The sequence below is a fragment of the Camelina sativa genome, chromosome 14 (assembly GCF_030686135.1).
Source record: "Camelina sativa cultivar CO46 ecotype springtype chromosome 14, ASM3068613v1".
In the NCBI taxonomy this organism is placed as follows: Eukaryota; Viridiplantae; Streptophyta; class Magnoliopsida; order Brassicales; family Brassicaceae; genus Camelina; species Camelina sativa.
The window spans coordinates 15,157,051-15,176,691 of record NC_141893.1 but is presented as its reverse complement, the minus strand read 5'-3'; the positions used below and the strand labels follow the sequence as shown (position 1 = coordinate 15,176,691).

Genomic DNA, 19,641 nt, shown 5'->3' with positions numbered 1-19,641 from the left:
AACAATATTACTACTTACTAGTAGTATACTACTGATGTGTATATAATGTATATCTCTTTATTTTCTTCTTGATGTTGTTGTTGTGTGCATTTATTACGATATATATACTTATAATTTTGTGAAAGGACAAGTGTCCGAGAGGATTAGTTTGTTTGGACGGATCTCTAAGGCTAAATTACCTCTTCAGGATATGATATATGAGTCATGTTTTTACCGTCGTTAGCAAGTAGCAACAAAAGAAAAGGTAGTTTTTATCTGGTTAAAGATTTTACTAGCTAGAATTCACCTTTAATAGATATTTGAAAATCTTATGGAGGTGTAAAGATATGGAGTGAATCACACGACGTTAAGAGTATATATATATGATTGTGGATCTTAACATGAAAATAAAACGATTGTGACTAGTACATCTCCTCAAACCTAAAACCAAAACAAATTTTATATGATTTCATTTGATAAGCCACTTAAAAATCAGTAATTTTTAGGCTTTGTCGTGAGTTCTATACCAGTTGAGTTTTTGTTTTTTTTGATAAAATTTACTAAATTAATAAATAATAATGTATATAATGTATTATTATAAATACTATAGTTTAGATATATGCCAAAAACATTAGTCTGGTATATATGATAAAGTTTATTAATTTAATAAACAAGAAAGAACAAAACACACACAAGAGAGAGTATATGGATGGCAGAGCCAGAGACGTTGGCCTTGGCAAGAGTGCTCCTCTTTTCTTTTGTTTTAAAGCTTTTGAGGTACTCTTCTCTTTTCTCCTCACCTCGGTTTCGTATAAAGCTTTCTCATATTTTTTTGTTCTCTTTGTATCTTGTCTAGTTAAATCTGCTCTATAAAAATGTGTTTGTTACTTGTTAGTTCGTATATAATTTTGGTTATTAGAATTAGTTGTGCATGGTTTCTGAGATTGTTGAAGACTAACCGTTGCATCACAAGAATATGATCGAAGTTACATTTGAAATTTCATTTTACATGCGATTCCAAGTTAGTCTAACATAGATGATTTAAATATATGTATTTTAAAAAAAAAAAAAAAAAGAAATTTCAAATAAATTATAATATTATAACTTATTTGTTCTTTGTTTTTAGAAAACTTAACATCGATATACTATTGGTGTCACGTAACAAACTAGTTTGTTCTAATAAAATTCAAAATCCGTTGTCAAGGAAACACCTGAAATAATATATAGATACAGTATTAGATTTTTTTTTTTTTTTTTTCCTATAACAAATAGAATTGTAGATCGAAACTAATTTATAATTTTTGAGATAATATACAGATTTTGATGTTTAAAAGCCCATATACTTATTGTGCTTAAATAGGTTCAATTTCAAATCCACCAAAGGCCCCTAACATCATCTACTTAGGTCGAAGAAGATATTTCACATTACTCTCGCCGTCCGATTCCGATCAACAAAACACGACGGAGCAAAAATGGAGAACTCGATCCCGACTGATCTCATCGTCGAGATAGTCTCGAGATTGCCAGCAAAATCAGCAGCTAGGTGTCGCTGCGTGTCGAAGCTATGGAGAACCATCCTCCGCCGTCAGGAATTCACCGACTTGTTTCTAACCAGGTCCAAAGCTCGTCTACGACTCTTACTTGCGGTTAAACAAGACGGTGAGTGGGGCTTTTACTCAACTCCTCAGCCGCAGAATCCATCTGAGAAGTTTTCTCTTGTAGTAGCCGCCGCTGATTTTCATACCAAGTTCTCTAAAGGCATAAGCAAATACAATTGTAGCTATGCCTCTGGATTGATCTATTTCCATAAGATGTGTATCCCAAGGGAAGATGAAGATCTAAAGCATGTGATATGTAACCCTCTCACAGGACAGTATGTGATCTTACCTGAACTCAGAGGTGAATCGTATAGCTACCTAGGGTTTGATCCGGTTAATAAGGAATTCAAGGTATTGTTCATGTCTACTTGTTCCTATATAGCTTATAATGATACAGATCATTATATCTTAACACTGGGAACTGGGGAATTGAGGTGGAGGGAGATCAAATGTCCTTTTACACATGAGCCTCTTTGGGAAAGGATATGCATCGATGGTGTTTTGTATTACTCAGCTCAAGTTGATTATGATGGAGGAAGGTCTAATGTGATAGTTTGCTTTGATGTTAGGTCTGAGAAATTCAAGTTCATAGCCGCACAACGGTATTATAATCATTTGGTAAACTATAAGGGGAAATTAGGTGTGATTAAGTTGGAGTCTGCTTATAGTTGTGTTGAGTTGAGTATGTGTGTTCTAGAGGATGTTGAGAAACAGGAATGGTCTAAACATGCCTACACTTTGAGGCCTGCGAGTCGAGTTGTTAAGTTTAGTCGCGATAGATCCGTTGTTTGGGTGACTGCTTCAGGTGAAATTGTTTTGTCGACGGATTATGCATGTTATCCATTTTATGTTATCTACTTCAATCCGGAAAGGAACACTCTCCAATTTGTTGAAATGCAAGGTGTTGGAGGAGCTAATTGTGATTGCCGCCTATACCCCTTTGTAGACTATGTAGAGGATCTTAGTCTCAATGATGCAATGCTACTCATGCCAAGCCCTTTAGAATTAGGCCGAAATATAGTTCCCGAGATGCCAAAACCATGACAACGTCGGCATACATCTCCTGACCTCTCCAAGTCTTCTCAATCTGTGAAGAACAAAGAGCAGAACAAGTATGGATTATCATCAGCTAACCTGCTCTATGGCTCAGTTGGCTTAGCTATTTCATCTGTTGTTTTATTTAGTTTGTTTTTCGTTTTCTTTTTAAAGTTCTATCATTCTGCTGGCTAAGCTTAGCTAAATTTGTCACATATGGGACATAATATCAAAACGCCTAATCAATAGTATGTTTTAAAGGTACATGATAGACTATCTCTGTTGCATTGTAGTATATCTAAATTAAACTCCAAAATTATTGTATTCTTTCTATGACCATATCACAATGTTTAAGGTTGTAAGTTAGGAACAACTGCATATCATTGGCAGTTGTTAAAATGCATATATTGTCTATACACATACTACTACTCTTCCGTTCTACTGCCGAATCACCAAAATGGTTTATCACTACCATAAATTTAATGAGGTTCTGATTGGGAGCTTTGGACCTTAAATTTGGAGAGTGTAAATGCTTTTTTAATCTTTAATATTATTGAAAGTGAAGTACATTTTGAAAATGTCTAAAATTTTACTATATTAGTAATGTGTCATTACCTTAAAGACTAAAAAGTCAGCTCATTAAGCATAAACTCGGTTTAACATTATTCTATTTATCTATGTATCCAAATAAGTCTCAATTAATTTATATATATACATTTAGTAAGTACATTTTGTTAAAAAAAAGCTTGAAGTTCTATACTATTTACAATCCTATGCCATTGACATTTATTGTTTGTTAAGAAAATTAGAAACTAATATTTATTATATCTAACAAAATTTCCTAAAATTATTTCTTAATATATCTAATTACACTTTTCTAATTTTTTTCTCTCCTTTCATCTTTATATGATTTTATTTATTTTAAATATTATTTTATTACATAAAACATATAATAAAAATACAAGTTATTTCTCATATGTTGCACTGAATTTCTTAAAACAGACGTATATTACTCTGTCAAAAAAGTGTATGTATTAAGTTCCATATCAGGTATAAAATTTTAGACAATGGTTCAGAACCATTATAAATAGTACTAATATGTTTAAGGGACAATGTTATATGGCAGGACGGTTTGGGTTGATATTAATATAAATTTAAAATATTGTATATTTGGTGCTAACACCATCAATATTAAAATATTGTACATATTTAAAGTGATTAAATTATGATTATGTAGAAAAGAATTGTCGTGTCGTATATCACGAGTTAAATCTTAGAATTAACAATCAAATACGATTATATAAATACAATTATAAATATCAAATAAAACAAATAAAATTAACTAACAACCACAACTTTATAATTTTAATAAAAATATAGTATCGCGGTGTATCACGAATTAAAATCTAGTTCTCTACCATCATTACAACCAAACAAAATAATTTTTTATTTAATAAGATTAATTTCAATTTTTTTTAAATCTATCTACCTAATTTAAAGTAATATATTAAATAAAAAAAATATAATTCTTTGGTGATGCCTACGTGGGAGTGAGAGATTGAGAATTTGAGAGACAATTCAACATTCTTAAATCTTAAGGTTTTAATTACCTTTACATGGAAGAAAAAAATTGGAGATACTCTGGAAGGGGTTTATCTTGTTTCCTTTTGAAACATTTTGAAACTTTTGAACTAATTCAGTATATTTGAATTTTTTTTCTTAACAAATAGAATTGTAGATCGAAAATAATTCTATTTGTTTCGTGATCGGGAGATGAAGAAGGAAGAGCAGGAGATAGTTCAGATTTTTAATTTGGTTTAGTATTGGTTTTAAGTGGTCAGGTTTTTTAATTTGGTTTAGTGTTGGTTTTAACTTTTAAGTGGTTTAGTATCGGTTTAAGTCGTAAACCAATAAATCCAATGTTTGTGTGTAATGAGGTTTCGAACTTTCAAATTAGGGAGATACGACTAAAACTTCCGATTTGTGTGGTCCGAAATCGCAATTTGAATTTTACGGAGTTGTGGTGCTATATGAATTATCCGAGATCGTTACTTATCCCAAACTAATTTATCACATTTGAGATAATATATAGATTTTGATGGTAAAAAGCCCATAACGTATTGGGCTTGAATAAGTTCAATTTTAAATCCACCAAAGGCCTCTAACATCATCTAATTAGGTCGAAGAAGATATTTATTTCACATTACTCTCGCCGTCCGATTCCGATCAACAAAACACGACGGAGCAAAAATGGAGAACTCGATCCCGACTGATCTCATCATCGAGATAGTTTCGAGATTGCCAGCAAAATCAGCAGCGAGGTGTCGCTGCGTGTCGAAGCCATGGAGATCCATCCTCCGCCGTCAGGGATTCACCGACTTGTTTCTAACCAGGTCCAAAGCTTATCCACGACTCTTACTTGCGGTTAGACAAGACGGTGAGTGGAGCTTTTACTCAACTCCTCAGCCTCAGAATCCATCTGAGAAGTCTTCTCTTGTAGTATCCGCCGCTGATTTTCATATCAAGTTCTCTAAAGGAACAAGCGGGTACAATTGTAGCTATGCCTCTGGATTGATCTATTTCCATAAGATGTGTATCCCAAGGGAAGATGAAGATCTAAAGCGTGTGATATGTAACCCTCTCACAGGTCAGTATGTGATCTTACCTGAACTACCACCTGAACTTAGAGGTGGTTCGTATAGCTATCTAGGGTTTGATCCGGTTAACAAGGAATTCAAGGTATTGTTCATGTCTACTTGTATGTATATAGCTGATAATGATACAGATCATTATATCTTGACACTGGGAGCTGAGGAATTGAGGTGGAGGGAGATCAAGTGTCCTTTTACACATGAGCCTTTTTGGGAAAGGATTTGCATCGATGGTGTTTTGTATTACTCAGCTCAACATGGTATATACGATGTGATAGTTTGCTTTGATGTTAGGTCTGAGACATTCAAGTTCGTAGGTGCAGAAAGCCGTTTTGATCAATTGATAAACTATAAGGGGAAGTTAGGTGGGATTAAGTTGGAGTGTGAACGTATGTTTGGACCTGTTGAGTTGCATATGCGTGTTCTAGAGGATGTTGAGAAACAGGAATGGTCGAAGTATGACTACACTTTGAGTGCTGAGATTGATGTCTTTAATGTTAAAGAGTACCTCTCTGTTCATGGGGTAACCGCTACAGGTGACATTGTTTTGTTGATGAAATCTGCACCTGCACGTGCACTGTTTAATGCTTTCTACTTCAATCCGGAAAGGAAAACTTTCCAAAGTGTTGAAATCCAAGGTGTTGGAGTTGATCGTGATTGCAAATTACAGGCCTTTGTAGACTATGTGGAGGATCTTAGTATTAATGATGATGCAATGCAACTCAAGTCAAGCACTTTTTAAACTATGCCGAAGTATGGTTCCCGAGATGCCAGAACCACGATGACGTCGCCATACATCTCCTGGCCTATCCAAGTCTTCTCAGTCTGTGAAGAAGAAGGAGCAGATCAAGTATGGATTATCATCAGCTAACTTGCTCTATCACTTTGTTGGCTTAGCTATTTTATTTTTTGTTCTATGTAGTTTGTTTTTCGTTTAATTCTAGTTCTATCATCATTTTGCTGGCTTAGCTAAATTTGTCACATGAACGCCTAATCGGTAGTGTTTGTTTTAAAGGTGCATTAGTAGACTAGTCTGTGCTGCATTGTAGTATCCCTAAATCAAACTCCATAAGCATTGTATTCTTTATATGACCATATCACAATGTTTAAGGTTATAATCAAGGAACAACTGTGACTCCCACTGATTAATATGCATATATATTATCTATACACATACTACTCTTTTCGTTCTACTGCGGAATCACCAAATGGTTTATCGTCACTACCATAAATTAAATCAAATCGTATTCTCTACACACTTTCTAGCTACACCAGTTGACCGTGCTCGTATTTAACGATACAAAGAACCTCTATACGAGGGACTCCAGTAGTCAGTTGCACTGTTATCGCGGTACGCGATTGGGGTGCAAGCAATGGGAACCAAACAGAGCCCTCTACTCCTTAGATCTAGATGTTGTTTTGGTCCTCTTTTGTTGTGATCTTCTCTGTCCCATCCTCCCCATGGATCCTACAACCACACATAACTAAATAAATTTTCTTTTCTAAAATATTTTAAAATTTTTAGAAACATATATCTACCACATTTTCTCCTTCAAATATTACCTTAATTGCTGAATTCTTCATATAAGGAGTGCTTAGCAGCTGCATGATGGTTTAAATCACCAACCAAATTGTTAATTAATATAAGTAATTAAGGGTATATATGCTTGCATATGTAGGCAACAATTATTATTTTCGTACATTTTATCGTATATATAAAGCATGTTACCTTTACTTGCTCTTGATAAAAGTTTATATAAGTGATGGCTTCTTGAAGCACAGAAGCAGTGTCCGTCTGAAATGTTTTCAAACCAAATGTTTTACTTTCTTCCTTGTAACATATAAAGGAACGTTGAAAGAGAAAAACAAAAATTAAAAGCTAAATAGAAAGAAAAAATACGGTCTTATCTTTGTAGTACCTTTCCAAAGGGAGACACAATTTGCTGTAGAGTCGTGATCTTGTCTCGAAGCTTGGCTTTGGGTAGTTCCTGCTATTTATTTTTCGAAAATAATAATGTAAGTATAACGTTTTTTTATTTTATTTATTTATTTATTAAAACAGTATAGTTTCTTCCAAACAGATTTGCAATATTAGACTCGATACCTAAATACATCAAAAATCAAAAAAACTAATTAACTATGTATGTTTCAACAGAAAAATAAAGATTACTATCAAAACAAATTTACTACTATCAAAAGTAAGTGCTTGTCAACGTACAATTTTGCTTTTATCAAAAAAGAAAAAGAAAAACGTACAATTTTACTGTTTAAGTAGATAAATGTATATTCACTTGTTTTGTTTTTTAGTTATCCGATTAAAAACTCATTATTTTTGGCATGCATTTATACGTACTTACGTACACACATATATAGCATAGAGATTACCTTCTCCGGTGAAAGTGTAGAGCCACCACCGCACTTGGCCTTCTTCGAGACTTCATCGGAAATTTCTTCACATCTTTTCTTCTTTCCGGCGCTTGTTGTTCCCAACCTCACAGTTGCCTACAAAAATAGCTTCCAAGTCCGTGTATAACGTCGGTACATATATAGACTAATTGGTAATATTTGTATTACTGTGGAGTTGAATGGTATATGCGCAGAATAACAATAGTAAAGGTGAATCTAACACCTTTTTTTACACTATTGCATCACATATTTGATATGAACAGATTAGGTAGCATATACGTACCAGTGATGCCGTTTGATGTTCTTTCTTGTTAAACTCGGATAAGTTTAAGGCCTTAAAGCATGGCTTAAACGACGGATTAATATTCGTCAATGGCCGACTTAACCTTATATCAAGGAAACCTCTAGAACTTTCAATAGGATCATGGAACAACGAACCACCACCACCAGTACTTGAGCCATTATTGTAGCAAAGAGTTTCCTCGTTTTTCACTTCCAAGGCTTGTCTGTACATAGAAACATCGTCGTTTGTCTGAGAATGATCATGATCGAAGTGATGATGAAGGTTATGGTTCATGTCGGGATTATTCGGTGGCGCGATGGACCAGTGCTTCCCTACAAGATCTGTTAACTTTGACAGCCGTTGGTCACTACTTTGATCGTACCTTACTTGGTTTGTGTCATAGACCCAACCGTTACCGTTATCGCAGGCTGGCTCGTATGATTGTAACTCTGATGTTGTTGATGAGTTTCTTGAAGATGTTAAGTGGTGATTATGATGATGATGATCCATCATTTGATCTCCTAAGCTTCTACCAGGCCTGTTCATTTTATATATAAATGTGTGTATTTTAGAAATGTGATATTTATCACTACAAAATTTAAGGTAAATATGAACTCTATATCTTTATATATATTATGAATTTATGTGTAATTTACATGCTAGCTTATTGTTTTTGCTTACAGAATAAGAAACTATACATATTACATTGCAATACTTTCACTAAATTTTTTTTTGAGAAATTGTAAGCACTAAGCAAATACAAAATGGTAATTCTTCGTTTGCGTTTTACGTTTTCGTTTATATATTGTTCAAGTAATGGCTACGAAAGAAAACATTGTATTTTAAAAATTGTAAAACATAATATTTGATCTAGTAGACGCAATAACCAAAAACAAATATATTAATTATAGTTAACTACTACAACTTTCTTTTACTTTTTAAAAAACAATAAACTACATGTATCTCGAGTGGCCAATAATAAAAGATGGATCTTATATAAGTGCAAAATTATAGGCATACCCTCACCAATCAAACGTTAAATCATTTATTGGGGAACAATAATTCAAAAGAGCTACTAATTTACTTTTGTAAACTAACTTTTAGACCTCTCTTTTGTTTCTAATGTTTTTTTATTTTATTTTTTAGACCTGGAAGCATAAAGCATATTCATTCTTTTTAAAAACAAAGAAAAACAACAATAATATGAACTAGACGATATCTTTATGGAGTGGAGCGTAAAACTTAAAACCTTAAGCTAAACTTTGAATCTACAATTACCGCTATGTGAATTGCAAGTAATAACGCGAAACTCAAAGAAGAAGAATTCATGAGTGGATAAGATAACTATAAAGTGTTTTGATATATAGATACTTACAAGAAGGCAAGACTCCATAGATGATTGTGAGAAGAGGCGACATGGTCGCGGAGCAACTCATCGGAGGAGGAGGGAGGCTGAGCCGGAGCCGAGAGAGAGTGATGATTCGAGGATTCAGCAGTTAGGTCCAAACGATTTGAAACGTTTACGGTAGAGATCGAGAGATTGTCTTCTTCACAGCTAACGTTTGTGTTTGAGATATTAGTACTACTCTTATGGTAAAACGACGTCGAAGTAATGGAGTTTGCATGATCGTTATGATGATGTTGAACATCTTCCCACCATGATGAACTTGGAGTGCATTCTTCCCTTAACATTTTTTTGCCTTTCTTCGAACCGTTTTTTTTTTTTAGGCTTCGTCTTTTATTTTGTTTGTTAAGAGTCTAGAGGATATGTGCATTAGAGAATATAAAGTGTATGTGATACGATCGGTGGTGGTGACAATATTATATGCGAGTGGGGTATGTCCACTAAGTTACATTTAAAACTACATATAGTTATATATATGTATCTAAGCCACCGAAGATGTGTTATATGCGGTCTGCGTAAGATCGTACGTCAAGTGAAGATGTGTTTGACCTCTACATGACCTTGTCACATTTTTTCGGTAACAAGACGGATCTAAGAATACTTTTCAATCAGTTAAATTCTATAGAAGCTAATAATGTAATATTGGTAGGTATTAATCTTTGGCCTAGACATTAACATGCAGACTCGCAACAAAACTATAAAAGATAGATTCCTATAAACAGCATGCCATGAACCATTTGATACTAGCCAAATGGTTACTGTTTTCTTTGTAATAATTCTTTTTTCAAACGTATTAGATTAGTTAGGAACCAATTGGGTTCCAAAACATGTTTTTGCCTCCGAGAAAGAGGCATTGTCATCAGACTTGTTATTTGGCCAACCTATAATCCACAATCCGCCTATTACGTACCACAATATGCCTCCGTCACACGTGAATGCGGCAGGTTGCCAAAACTCCTTGACATGAGGTATAAGGTGGGTGGTTTGATGTTTATAGGTACATACCCGAAAATTGTTTGTTTCGACCTCTGCATTGGCGAGAGAGAAGGTGTGACCGTATTAAAAGCTCCGCGTTTCAAGAGTGCACAAGGAGTAGAATCGGACTCCGGGACATAGTCATTTGCTAGGTAATCCTTTACGATGATGTGGTTCTATATCTCTATACAATACGTTTATAAAAATTTCATTCGTATTGTTTTGATGAGTGAATATCGTGTGAGAAGCCAATTACTTGGCTTGATTCCCTTGCTACATTAGGTTTGACCAACGTCTATTCTTTTGCTCTCCTGCTTTAATAAAGATGTTGGTTTGCCGACCAAAAGTTTTTTATATTTTTTTCTTTGATCGATCACAAAATTTCTGATAATGAAACTAAAAATATTTAATATTTGGCGCAAAATTGAAGGGATTTAGATGAAGAACATTAAAACTTATTAACTAAATAGTGTTTACGATAAACATATAGTTTATTGCTTTCTACATGCATGTTGTGTTAATACAATTAGAAAGACTTGAGCTTCTGATCATACCGAAAAGAAACAAAAAAAACCTAGGGCGAAGGAGGAAGGTGTAGAAGGGGCAATAGGGTTTATTTCTTTTAATTATTTTTTGGGTCCAATTATTATAAAAAGTGGACACATGATGCCAAACAAATAAATTAAACTAACTTGGATATGTTAATTAAATATGCAAGCGTGATTATTATTGATACACGTTATAATCTTTCTTTTTTTTCGGTAGCCAAAAAGTAAGGGGCAATATGGAATATTAAATGTTTAGAATGTAAGGTTTCAAATCACCAAACACAAAAGCACTCGTTTTTCCAATATACATATTTCCATGTAATACTCCATACCCTTCTCAGTGTGACAGTGTGGGTAATTCAGTTTTCAGTTATTTTGATCGAGTGAAAGATATATGAGCCAATAGCGATTTTATCCGTTGTAAGCATATTGATGAGTGGTGTGTATTATGGAACGCTATATATACAAAAATAAACTTTTAAAGTCATGAGTTCGGTTGCACAAGAAAAAGATTACTAGTTGGATCGAGATGTCTGATAATTACAACAGATCGTAGATTTATTGTTTCTTAATATTGACTTATATCTTAAGCTTAATTAATTTGATGCATACTTGTTTGGTGACACGAAACCTAGCAAATAAAGGATTACGATTCCATATTGGCCCTAACTTTTTTGTTTTCAAAAAGATAATTTAAAGTATTAATCAATAGTCACGCCTGTATAGTTAATCTATTATCGTTTCTTGGTGCGCTATTTATTTTTCTCAGGCTTTCACCCCTTTTAATCCGAGTCCAATTCCACTCCAAAAGTTTCTTGTCTTTTGCTACATCTTTTTATTTCCTTTTATAATATTTTAATAAATATCAATTTATAAAAGGAGATTGAGTGGCCAAATTTTCTGAGGTTGACTTTTGTTAATATTCATTATCATTTATATTTGACTCTTAATTTGTAGTCAATAACCAATCGATAGCACCATAACCCAAAATGGTTTTTTAATGAGGAAAAACATAAAAAGTTCGGTTACATGAAAACTATATAAAATTTAGTGTAAGAGAAAGATTAGGCCAGTCATGAAAGTATTCTAGGCCCATTTATTTATTGGTGTTTGGTTCTTCAGAAGCCCATTCATGCATGCAAGTGCAACGATATATTTCATTTCCTTTGTATGTAACGTATGAAAATGAAACAATCAAGATTTCAGGATGCTACGAAGTTTAAATTTTGCTTATCACAGATTTTGCTATACGGTAAGAAACAAGATCGGGCAAAAACCAGATACAATCCACGTGGGAATATCAACAAAATATTATCAAAACAACACAATTTAACGTCACATCAAACAACACAACACAATGATATTTTTGTAAAGATGAGAAATGAGTTTTTTTTTGTGATCGAAGATAGTAACAGAAAGGAATCTCTTTTCGGTGTTAGAAAGATACTTATCTTTTTTAAAAAATTTGAACATGTATATTCAAAGCACTTGAATATATTTACATACTTAAGTTTTCGTTTGTTCCAATCGATCAACAAACAAATACCAGATGTGCGAGGATGAAGTCATCTATTTGCAGAAATCATACAGATCAACTACATATATTTCCTTATATTACTCTTTTGGAAGATGTGACTACAAATTAGCTAAATCATTCTCATCTTTTACTAAATCAAGAATTAGAGGAATTTCTTGACTTTTAAAAGAATGAATGCTAGAAAATAATTTATTAAAATGTATAATCTGTTGAGATTGAAATTTTAGTTGATTTTGTGTCATGGCAAAAAAATGAAAACAGTTCAAACAAACAAATATATATAGATTTTCAAAAGATACGAATGTTCCAATCAACACAACTTTACAGTGAACAATTGTAATTTTTCATAAATAACCGTTTCAATGATCCATCACAATTTTTCAGAAAATTTCCAAAAAGTACGATTGAAAAAACGCAACTATTGGTCGCATTTATTCGGATTGTTATTATTATATAGATTCCCAGTAAATCTCATAAAGGGGTTATATATATCATTGTTATTGGTGATGTGTTAGGTCTCAGAGTGGATAACTGATCGAGGTATTTATGATCTAAGCTCTAAAGATTTTGCATCACGGCTTTATCTTGTTGAGATCAGTTCAGGGTTGATAGAAGCAGAGAATTTCTTCAAAAACATTCCTGAAAACATGAGGGACGACTCAGTCTACAACACTCTCTTATACTTGTACACAACATCCAAGACAACACGGCACGAAGCCGAAGCCACTTACCAGAAGATGAGAGAGCAAAATATGCTATTGAAACCTTACCCTTACTATAATATGATATCTCTTTATGCTCTTCTTGGAGAAAGACACATGGTCGACGAGATCCTGAGACAGATGAAGGAGAATGGAGTAGAGCATAACAAGAATCTCACGGCCAATAACGTTTTGAAGGCTTACACAAGTGTACCCGACGTGGAGGCAGTGGACAAGTTACTGATGGAGTTAGAAGTTGAAGACGACCCACCATTCTCATTGGCCTGGCAAACGGGGATAAGCATTGCAAAGGCTTATTTAAATGGTGGTTCAAGTAAGAAAGCGATAGAGATGCTGCGTAGAACAGAACTTGTAGTTGATACAAAGTCTAAAGACTCAGCGAACAAGGTGTTGATGGAGATGTATAGGGATGCTGGAGCAAAACACGATGTGTCCCGCCTTGATAGGTTCGTCTATCCGAATAGTAAAAAGGGAGGGAACATGAGAGAATATAAACACAAAGGAAATGACGGAGGCAACTCTTACTACTACGGCAACTCATATTACTATTTCGGTGGTGGTGGTTGTGGTAGGTATAGTGATGGTGATGATAGTGTTGGTGGTGCTGATTGTGGTGCTGGTGATAATGTTGGTGGTGGTGATAGTGTTGGTGGTGATGTTTGTGGTGGTTATAGTGGTGGTGGTGATAGTGTTGGTGGTGGTGCTGATTATGGTGGTAGTGGTTGCGGTGGTGGTGATTGTGGCGATTGGGATTGAGAAGAAAACCAAGTAGAGAGTGTGGGTAAGTCATATAGATTATCATTAAAATAATATATGAACTTGTTATTAGTTTTGGGTTACTTTTACTTGTCTAGCATATTTTCCCACCAAAATTAGATGTTATGGGTTTTCGGTGATATGATAAGAGTTTTAATTGCTTAGTATGAATATGATGGTTTAAAGGGTGCCATAATATTCAAGATGGTGCATTATTACAAGCAACACAAGCGATCTTTTGGACCCTTTACAAATAGTCACAATCATAAGCAAATATAAGATATAACAGTCGAAGGATTGTGGAAGTAAGATCGCTTGTTTGTTTCCGTTTCAAATTTTTGTATCCAATTTTCGAAGGAGCTGAGGTAAGTGAATCTGCAAATTTATTGGTTGGATGAGCCAAAGAGTGATCATATCCTTGTCGAAGGGCGAATGATGTCAATTTCCATTGTATACTCGCAACCGAAATAATCGGTTCTTATTTTCTCTTTGATATAATATATAGCGAACATATGGTTTGGTAATTTGTGCTTGATACAAATAACAAAATCAACCAGGCGACCGATGGCTTAGTGATCCCTGATCCGTATGGCATGTAAAAGTTTTGAAACTTCTGAAAAAAGTTCATAATGTAGGAAACCAAAATTTCATTATATATATAATAGGGTGATTTACTCAAATGTTATCAAAATTAGGTAATATTACCAGAATCTACAAACAAAGATTTTATTACTAAAATATTTCGGGTATTTTTAAAATGCCCAGCGTGTCTTTGTTTTATGTTACCGGAAAAAACGTAATTACAAAAATGTCATTGCACGTCAGACGCCACGTCAAAAACGCTGACGTGTAACAATAACTCAGTCATAACGTGTTACAAAGGTATGTTGCGGCTGAGTTATAGGTATAGTCCGGCTGAGTTATGGAAAAAAACATTTGAGTAAGAGCGGATGGCTGAGATAGAGCATAACTCAGCCAAGCGTTACGGCTGACTTATCAAAATCTGCCTGACTTATCAAAATCTGCCTAACTTATCAAAATCTGGCTAAGTTAGAGCATAACTCAGCCAAGAGTTACGGCTGACTTATCAAAATCTGGCTGAGTTACGCTCTAACTCAGCCGTCCTTACGGCTGAGTTTTCACTCCATGGTTGAGTTGTTAAAATTTTGGCTGAGTTATCACTACGACACGACTGAGTTACCATTTTCCGACTAGCTGAGTTATCGTACAACTCAGCCGTGATAGGCTGACTTATCGTACAACTCAGCCGTGATAGGCTGACTTATCGTACAACTCAGCCATTCGACGGCTGACTTAGTAGCAAAAGATTAATTACTAGAATGTTATTCAGTTACGGCTGACTTATTAAACGATACGGCTGAGTTACATATTTTCAGTTGATGAAGCGGCTGAATTTGGCAGCAATTGTTTTTGCTTTTTAATTACTGTAATGTTTTTTATGTTGTGACTGAGTTATAATCTGTTTGATGGCTGAGTTTTATATAGACTGAGTTATTAATTGTTTGATGGCTGACTTGCCACGTCAGACGCAACATCCATGTCAGCATTCCATGTCATATTTTTTTCTTCCGGAAATACAAAACGTCATTCAATTCTTGTTCTTCAACTGGTAAATAAATGAACTATTTACTTTCTTTTTCACCTTGTTCTTATACTTTTTCTTCATTTTTTTTCTTCACATTGTTCTTCTACTTCTTTTTCACCTTGTCTTTATAATACTACGTACACGTTAGGAAGAGAATAATATTATATCAAATATAATTATCTTACACCCTAATGAATCTTTACCTTCAAATTAAGACAGTTTTGTCGGTTTAGGACTACTTCAGATAGATAACTTGGTCCATTTATTGTTCAAGGACCAGACACCTAATCAGGATGAAGTATGATGGCTTTTGGTCATCTTACCAGCCATTCGTAAGTTTTCTATATACCAGATAGCGTGACCACTTCACTTAGTGCCAGGGTCCCAAGTAGATAGCCTTACTCGTCCAGTTGTGAATGTCTTTGTGTGTATTACCATTTTGAGAGACGACACAAAAGACTAAAACCTTTACTAATACAAATGATGGTGAACGATTCACCAAATATTAGTTAGCTAGACACTAAATGATTCTCCCAGACTAAATTACACATAACTCTAAGTGATTCATCCAAGTTTTAGTATATTTTTTTAACTATGTATATTTCTATTTGCATGAATTTTGTGTCAAGGATTACTTAGTTGATAAATTACTCCATCTGTTTCAAAATATGTGTCATGTATCTTATATCTATTAAATTTAAATTAATTTTTGATATTGTTTTTATGGATTTTGAGCTTAAATGAAGATCATTATGCCAAAATATATATACATTGAAAACCTTAGCGATACTTAATTTGAAACATACAAAAATCTTACTAAAACGACATTTTGTGTGAAACATAAAAATAATATAAAGAATATCTATGTTTTGCCTCTAAATTCTAATTATTTTATATTTTATATTTCATAATTTTATTGGAATAGTTAAGCATTTTTATATATTAGTAAATTATTAAAGTTAATATATAGTTATATACTGTATTACTTAAAAGTTAAAAGTATTAGATACCACATCTAGCTGTCTGAATTGATTAGGCCTAAATTGCGACCCCCCGCCTAACTAAGTTTGATGTAACAATTGAATAATCAACTTACCAAATTTCTTAAATCTTGTCACCAGCTCTGAGTCTTTTGCTTACATTTTAATGCGATTTTTTCTAATAATTATTTGTAGATTAGAAACGGAACCAATGATTAGTTGATTATATAAGTCTATGACCAAATGAAATGATGGGCCAATGTTCTTTTTTTTTTTTGGCGAACAATGATGGCCCAATGTAAAGAAAATTTTAACTTCAGAATGCTATTTAAATATGTACTGTAATCATTATTCTTTTAAATTATTATCTAACTTTTGTTTAGCTGTCTTTGTTAATTAAAGTAATATTGGGTGCACTATAGACTTCCACTCATACTCGATTTACACCTTCCTCCAATTTCTCCACATTGAACTAACAGTAAATTAATGAATTAAACATCAGCTAAATTTTATAATATAAGAACAAAATCGATACAGTTTCGGGGTTTCCTTAATATTACAACACCAACCTTTAAATATATAAATAGATTCAATATAGAAGAAAATGTTAATTTGAAATATAAAATCCTTCAATGTATCTGAAATACTTACAATTTGAACACGAAGTCGGGAGAGATCTTAACTAGTGTACAATGTTTAATTCAAATGTCCTATGAACACAACCATATATTAATACAGAAATATTTTGTTAAAAATGTTGATGTGTCGTCGTCAGAGCGATTTGAAAATTTAATTGCAAATAAGCATCTTAAGATAAATATATTTACAAAAATAAGTTTTTTGATTTATTAAGTGTGCCACTAAAATATATAAGGAAATCTTTATTTTATTATTATTTACATAAATGTGTCATCCCTATATATTAATAGAGAAACATTTTGTTGAAAATGCTGATGTATCGTCGCTAAAGCGATTTGGAGATTTAATTGCAATTAAGCATTTCAAGATAATTTTTTTTTTTTTTGGCAAACATATGTTATCATTCAAAACTGAATAAGTAACATATAGAAGGGTAATGTAGCTTAAAAGACAACAAAGGAGGGTAAACCCCAAAATTTAAAACAGCAAAGAGAGATAGGAGCACATGATGTTAGGGGCTTGAGAGCTATGGACCACAAGCTGGATGGCTTTCTGGAACCTGTGAGATCAAGACATATCAGAGCTACTTACAAGAGCAAGCCAATGGAAGGGAAGGTGGCCACTTTCTTCATTCGAAGATTGGATGGCAAAAAGGCGGACAAAGCTGGCGTTCTCACCGGGGTGGGAAGGACTACTCTAGGTAGAGCTTTGTCAGGGGTTCGAGCAAGGTTGAAAGTGCTCAGGAGACCGGTCAATGCTAACTTGGTGGGGGTTATGAAGATAGGGTAAAGGTGCTTGAAGAGATTGTGGTAATCTGTACTTCTTTGAGTAGAGGTCATAATGCCACGAATCTTCAGGCTGGGCTAAGTGGACTTCAAGAAGTGGATGAATTTCAGATTGAAGAGCATAATCAATAGGCTAGGTAGAGGGAGGAGGCAGATGAAACAGAGGTAATCCTCACCCCGTGGTGGTGGGATCATAATACCAATTTTCATCAAAAATTCTCCTCCCGAAAGTTCAACCCTTAGCGTTGCTGGCAACATGGTTTTTTGAGGACTCTTAAGCCAATCTAGCAACAAAAACGACTTAAGGTTCACTAGCAGTCTTCGAACTAATGGAATCCTTAAGCTTAGTAGTTGTTGACTAGGGTGGGGAAGAGTGGAATGCAGACCAGGCCTAGTTACACTTTGGCACTGAGGCAATCAAATTGTTGGTGATAGGTAGGGTAAAGGTGCAAGGGATGCAGGCAAAAACATAAGTCCGACTAGCGGTTCAGGAATACTAATAGAGCACAACCAAATAATCCTCCAAACCAAAACAAACGACTGGCCTTGACACAATAATTTTTCAAGACAAATAGGTGCATTAATTGTTCTGCTACCGAGGGATACTCGACTTGACCAAGCAGGGTAAATTGACACTAACCAACTTGAGCTTGGTATGTAGTTATACTCGGGTCTAAGGGACTTCCAAGAAAGATATGAACCATATTTTTTCCAAAGGAAACTAAACTCCAGGGTTCCAAGATAAGAGTGAGATATAAACCTGGGCCAGAGGAATAATAAGAGAACAAAGGAGGATGCCGAGGATAAAGGTTGCTTTGTCGTCTCCGGCGTCAAAACAGAGCTCTCGTCCAACTGCAGCCAAGTAAACTCTTTGGTGAGGGGATCAAAATCCGAGGAACGGTGAGATGTTGCGGTTTATAGTGAGATTAGACGGTAAGAAAGACATGAACCAAGGATAATGGGGCAATCATAGCTCTCAGAGACGGTAACAAGTGGCTGGGATCTCGATGGGGCAAGCTCACAGAGAAGAGACACCGGATGCGGAGGAGAGGGAGGGGGTTGAAGCTTGAGCATGGTCGGAGATGAGATCTGGAATCTCAAGGGTTCTCCGATGAAGCCAAAACGAGGACCAAACAGACTAAAGAGAACAAGGGAGCAGCAGAAATGAAAAAACGATGACCCAGCGACGCCGATCGGACTCGACGCCGCTGGGAGAGGATGCCTCGGTGGTTGTGCCAGAGAGAGGGTGGCTAGAAGTATCTCAAGATAAACATATTTACATAAATAAATCTTTTTAATTATTAAATGTGCCATTAAAATATACAAGGAAATCTTTATTTTATTATTATTTACATAAATGTGTCATTAGAATATATAAGGTAATTTTTCTTTCTATTAGTTTTTTTAAAATGAAAGACTTCATCAACTATTAAAAAAAGAAAATATAGTTAATAATTTAATTATCATTTTCATAACATATTTAATTATTTAAAGTAAATTGCATTTCATAAACTATTAAAAAATTTATTCATCTTTTTAACATTTTGAAATATAAAACTTATTTTCCGATTTTTAAAAATTTGATGACTATTCAAGTACTCCCTCTATTTCACAATAAATGTCATTTTGACACATTTTCCACAAAATAAGAAAATATTAAAATATACATATATGCCCTTATTCAATAAATGTTTAATGGGATAATTTAGTCGTAAATTAAAGATAAAACTAGAAAA

General features: G+C 34.1%; 2 protein-coding genes and 2 pseudogenes across 6 annotated transcripts; 3 read left to right on the top strand and 1 right to left on the bottom strand.

The window, feature by feature from the left end:
- Positions 1-1,360: 1,360 nt before the first annotated feature.
- LOC109128923 (F-box only protein 12 pseudogene) lies at positions 1,361-2,876 on the top strand (annotated as a pseudogene). Its single transcript, XR_015579410.1, has one exon. The product of XR_015579410.1 is annotated as an F-box only protein 12 pseudogene (transcript).
- Positions 2,877-4,795: 1,919 nt separating this feature from the next.
- On the top strand, positions 4,796-6,404 carry LOC104741713 (F-box only protein 12). Its single transcript, XM_010462616.3, has 2 exons — positions 4,796-5,259; positions 5,383-6,404. The coding sequence occupies exons 1-2, from the start codon at positions 4,863-4,865 to the stop codon at positions 6,003-6,005; spliced, it is 1,020 nt and encodes a 339-aa protein (XP_010460918.1). The 5' UTR covers positions 4,796-4,862; the 3' UTR covers positions 6,006-6,404.
- LOC104741714 (transcription factor bHLH111-like) lies at positions 6,313-9,741 on the bottom strand. Of its 4 annotated transcripts, none has more exons than XR_015580528.1 (7): positions 9,328-9,741; positions 7,953-8,490; positions 7,649-7,777; positions 7,183-7,254; positions 6,993-7,058; positions 6,827-6,865; positions 6,313-6,731 (listed from the first exon to the last, which is right to left on the bottom strand). XR_015580528.1 is itself a non-coding variant. In XM_010462617.3 (7 exons), exons 1-7 carry the CDS (start codon positions 9,642-9,644, stop codon positions 6,555-6,557), a joined length of 1,326 nt encoding a protein of 441 aa, XP_010460919.2. In that variant the 5' UTR covers positions 9,645-9,741; the 3' UTR covers positions 6,313-6,554. The 4 variants fall into 4 exon arrangements, 2 of the variants coding, with proteins under 2 accessions (XP_010460919.2, XP_010460920.2); XR_015580527.1 differs by having other exon boundaries at positions 7,183-7,251; XM_010462617.3 differs by having other exon boundaries at positions 7,649-7,765.
- A 3,038-nt stretch (positions 9,742-12,779) lies between these two features.
- LOC104743678 (putative pentatricopeptide repeat-containing protein At1g28020) lies at positions 12,780-13,911 on the top strand (annotated as a pseudogene).
- Positions 13,912-19,641: the final 5,730 nt, after the last annotated feature.

What these genes read in the sequence shown, in the direction of transcription:
- LOC104741713 (XM_010462616.3), top strand. Translation starts at nt 4,863, where the DNA reads ATGGAGAACTCGATCCCGACTGATCTCATCATCGAGATAGTTTCGAGA. An exon ending in GATATGTAACCCTCTCACAG is followed by an intron (nt 5,260 to 5,382) that starts GTCAGTATGTGA and finishes GTATGTATATAG; the next exon opens with CTGATAATGATACAGATCAT.
- LOC104741714 (XM_010462617.3), bottom strand. Translation starts at nt 9,644, where the DNA reads ATGTTAAGGGAAGAATGCACTCCAAGTTCATCATGGTGGGAAGATGTT. An exon ending in AACATCAAACGGCATCACTG is followed by an intron (nt 7,766 to 7,952) that starts GTACGTATATGC and finishes CTATTTTTGTAG; the next exon opens with GCAACTGTGAGGTTGGGAAC. An exon ending in TTTATCAAGAGCAAGTAAAG is followed by an intron (nt 6,866 to 6,992) that starts GTAACATGCTTT and finishes ACCATCATGCAG; the next exon opens with CTGCTAAGCACTCCTTATAT.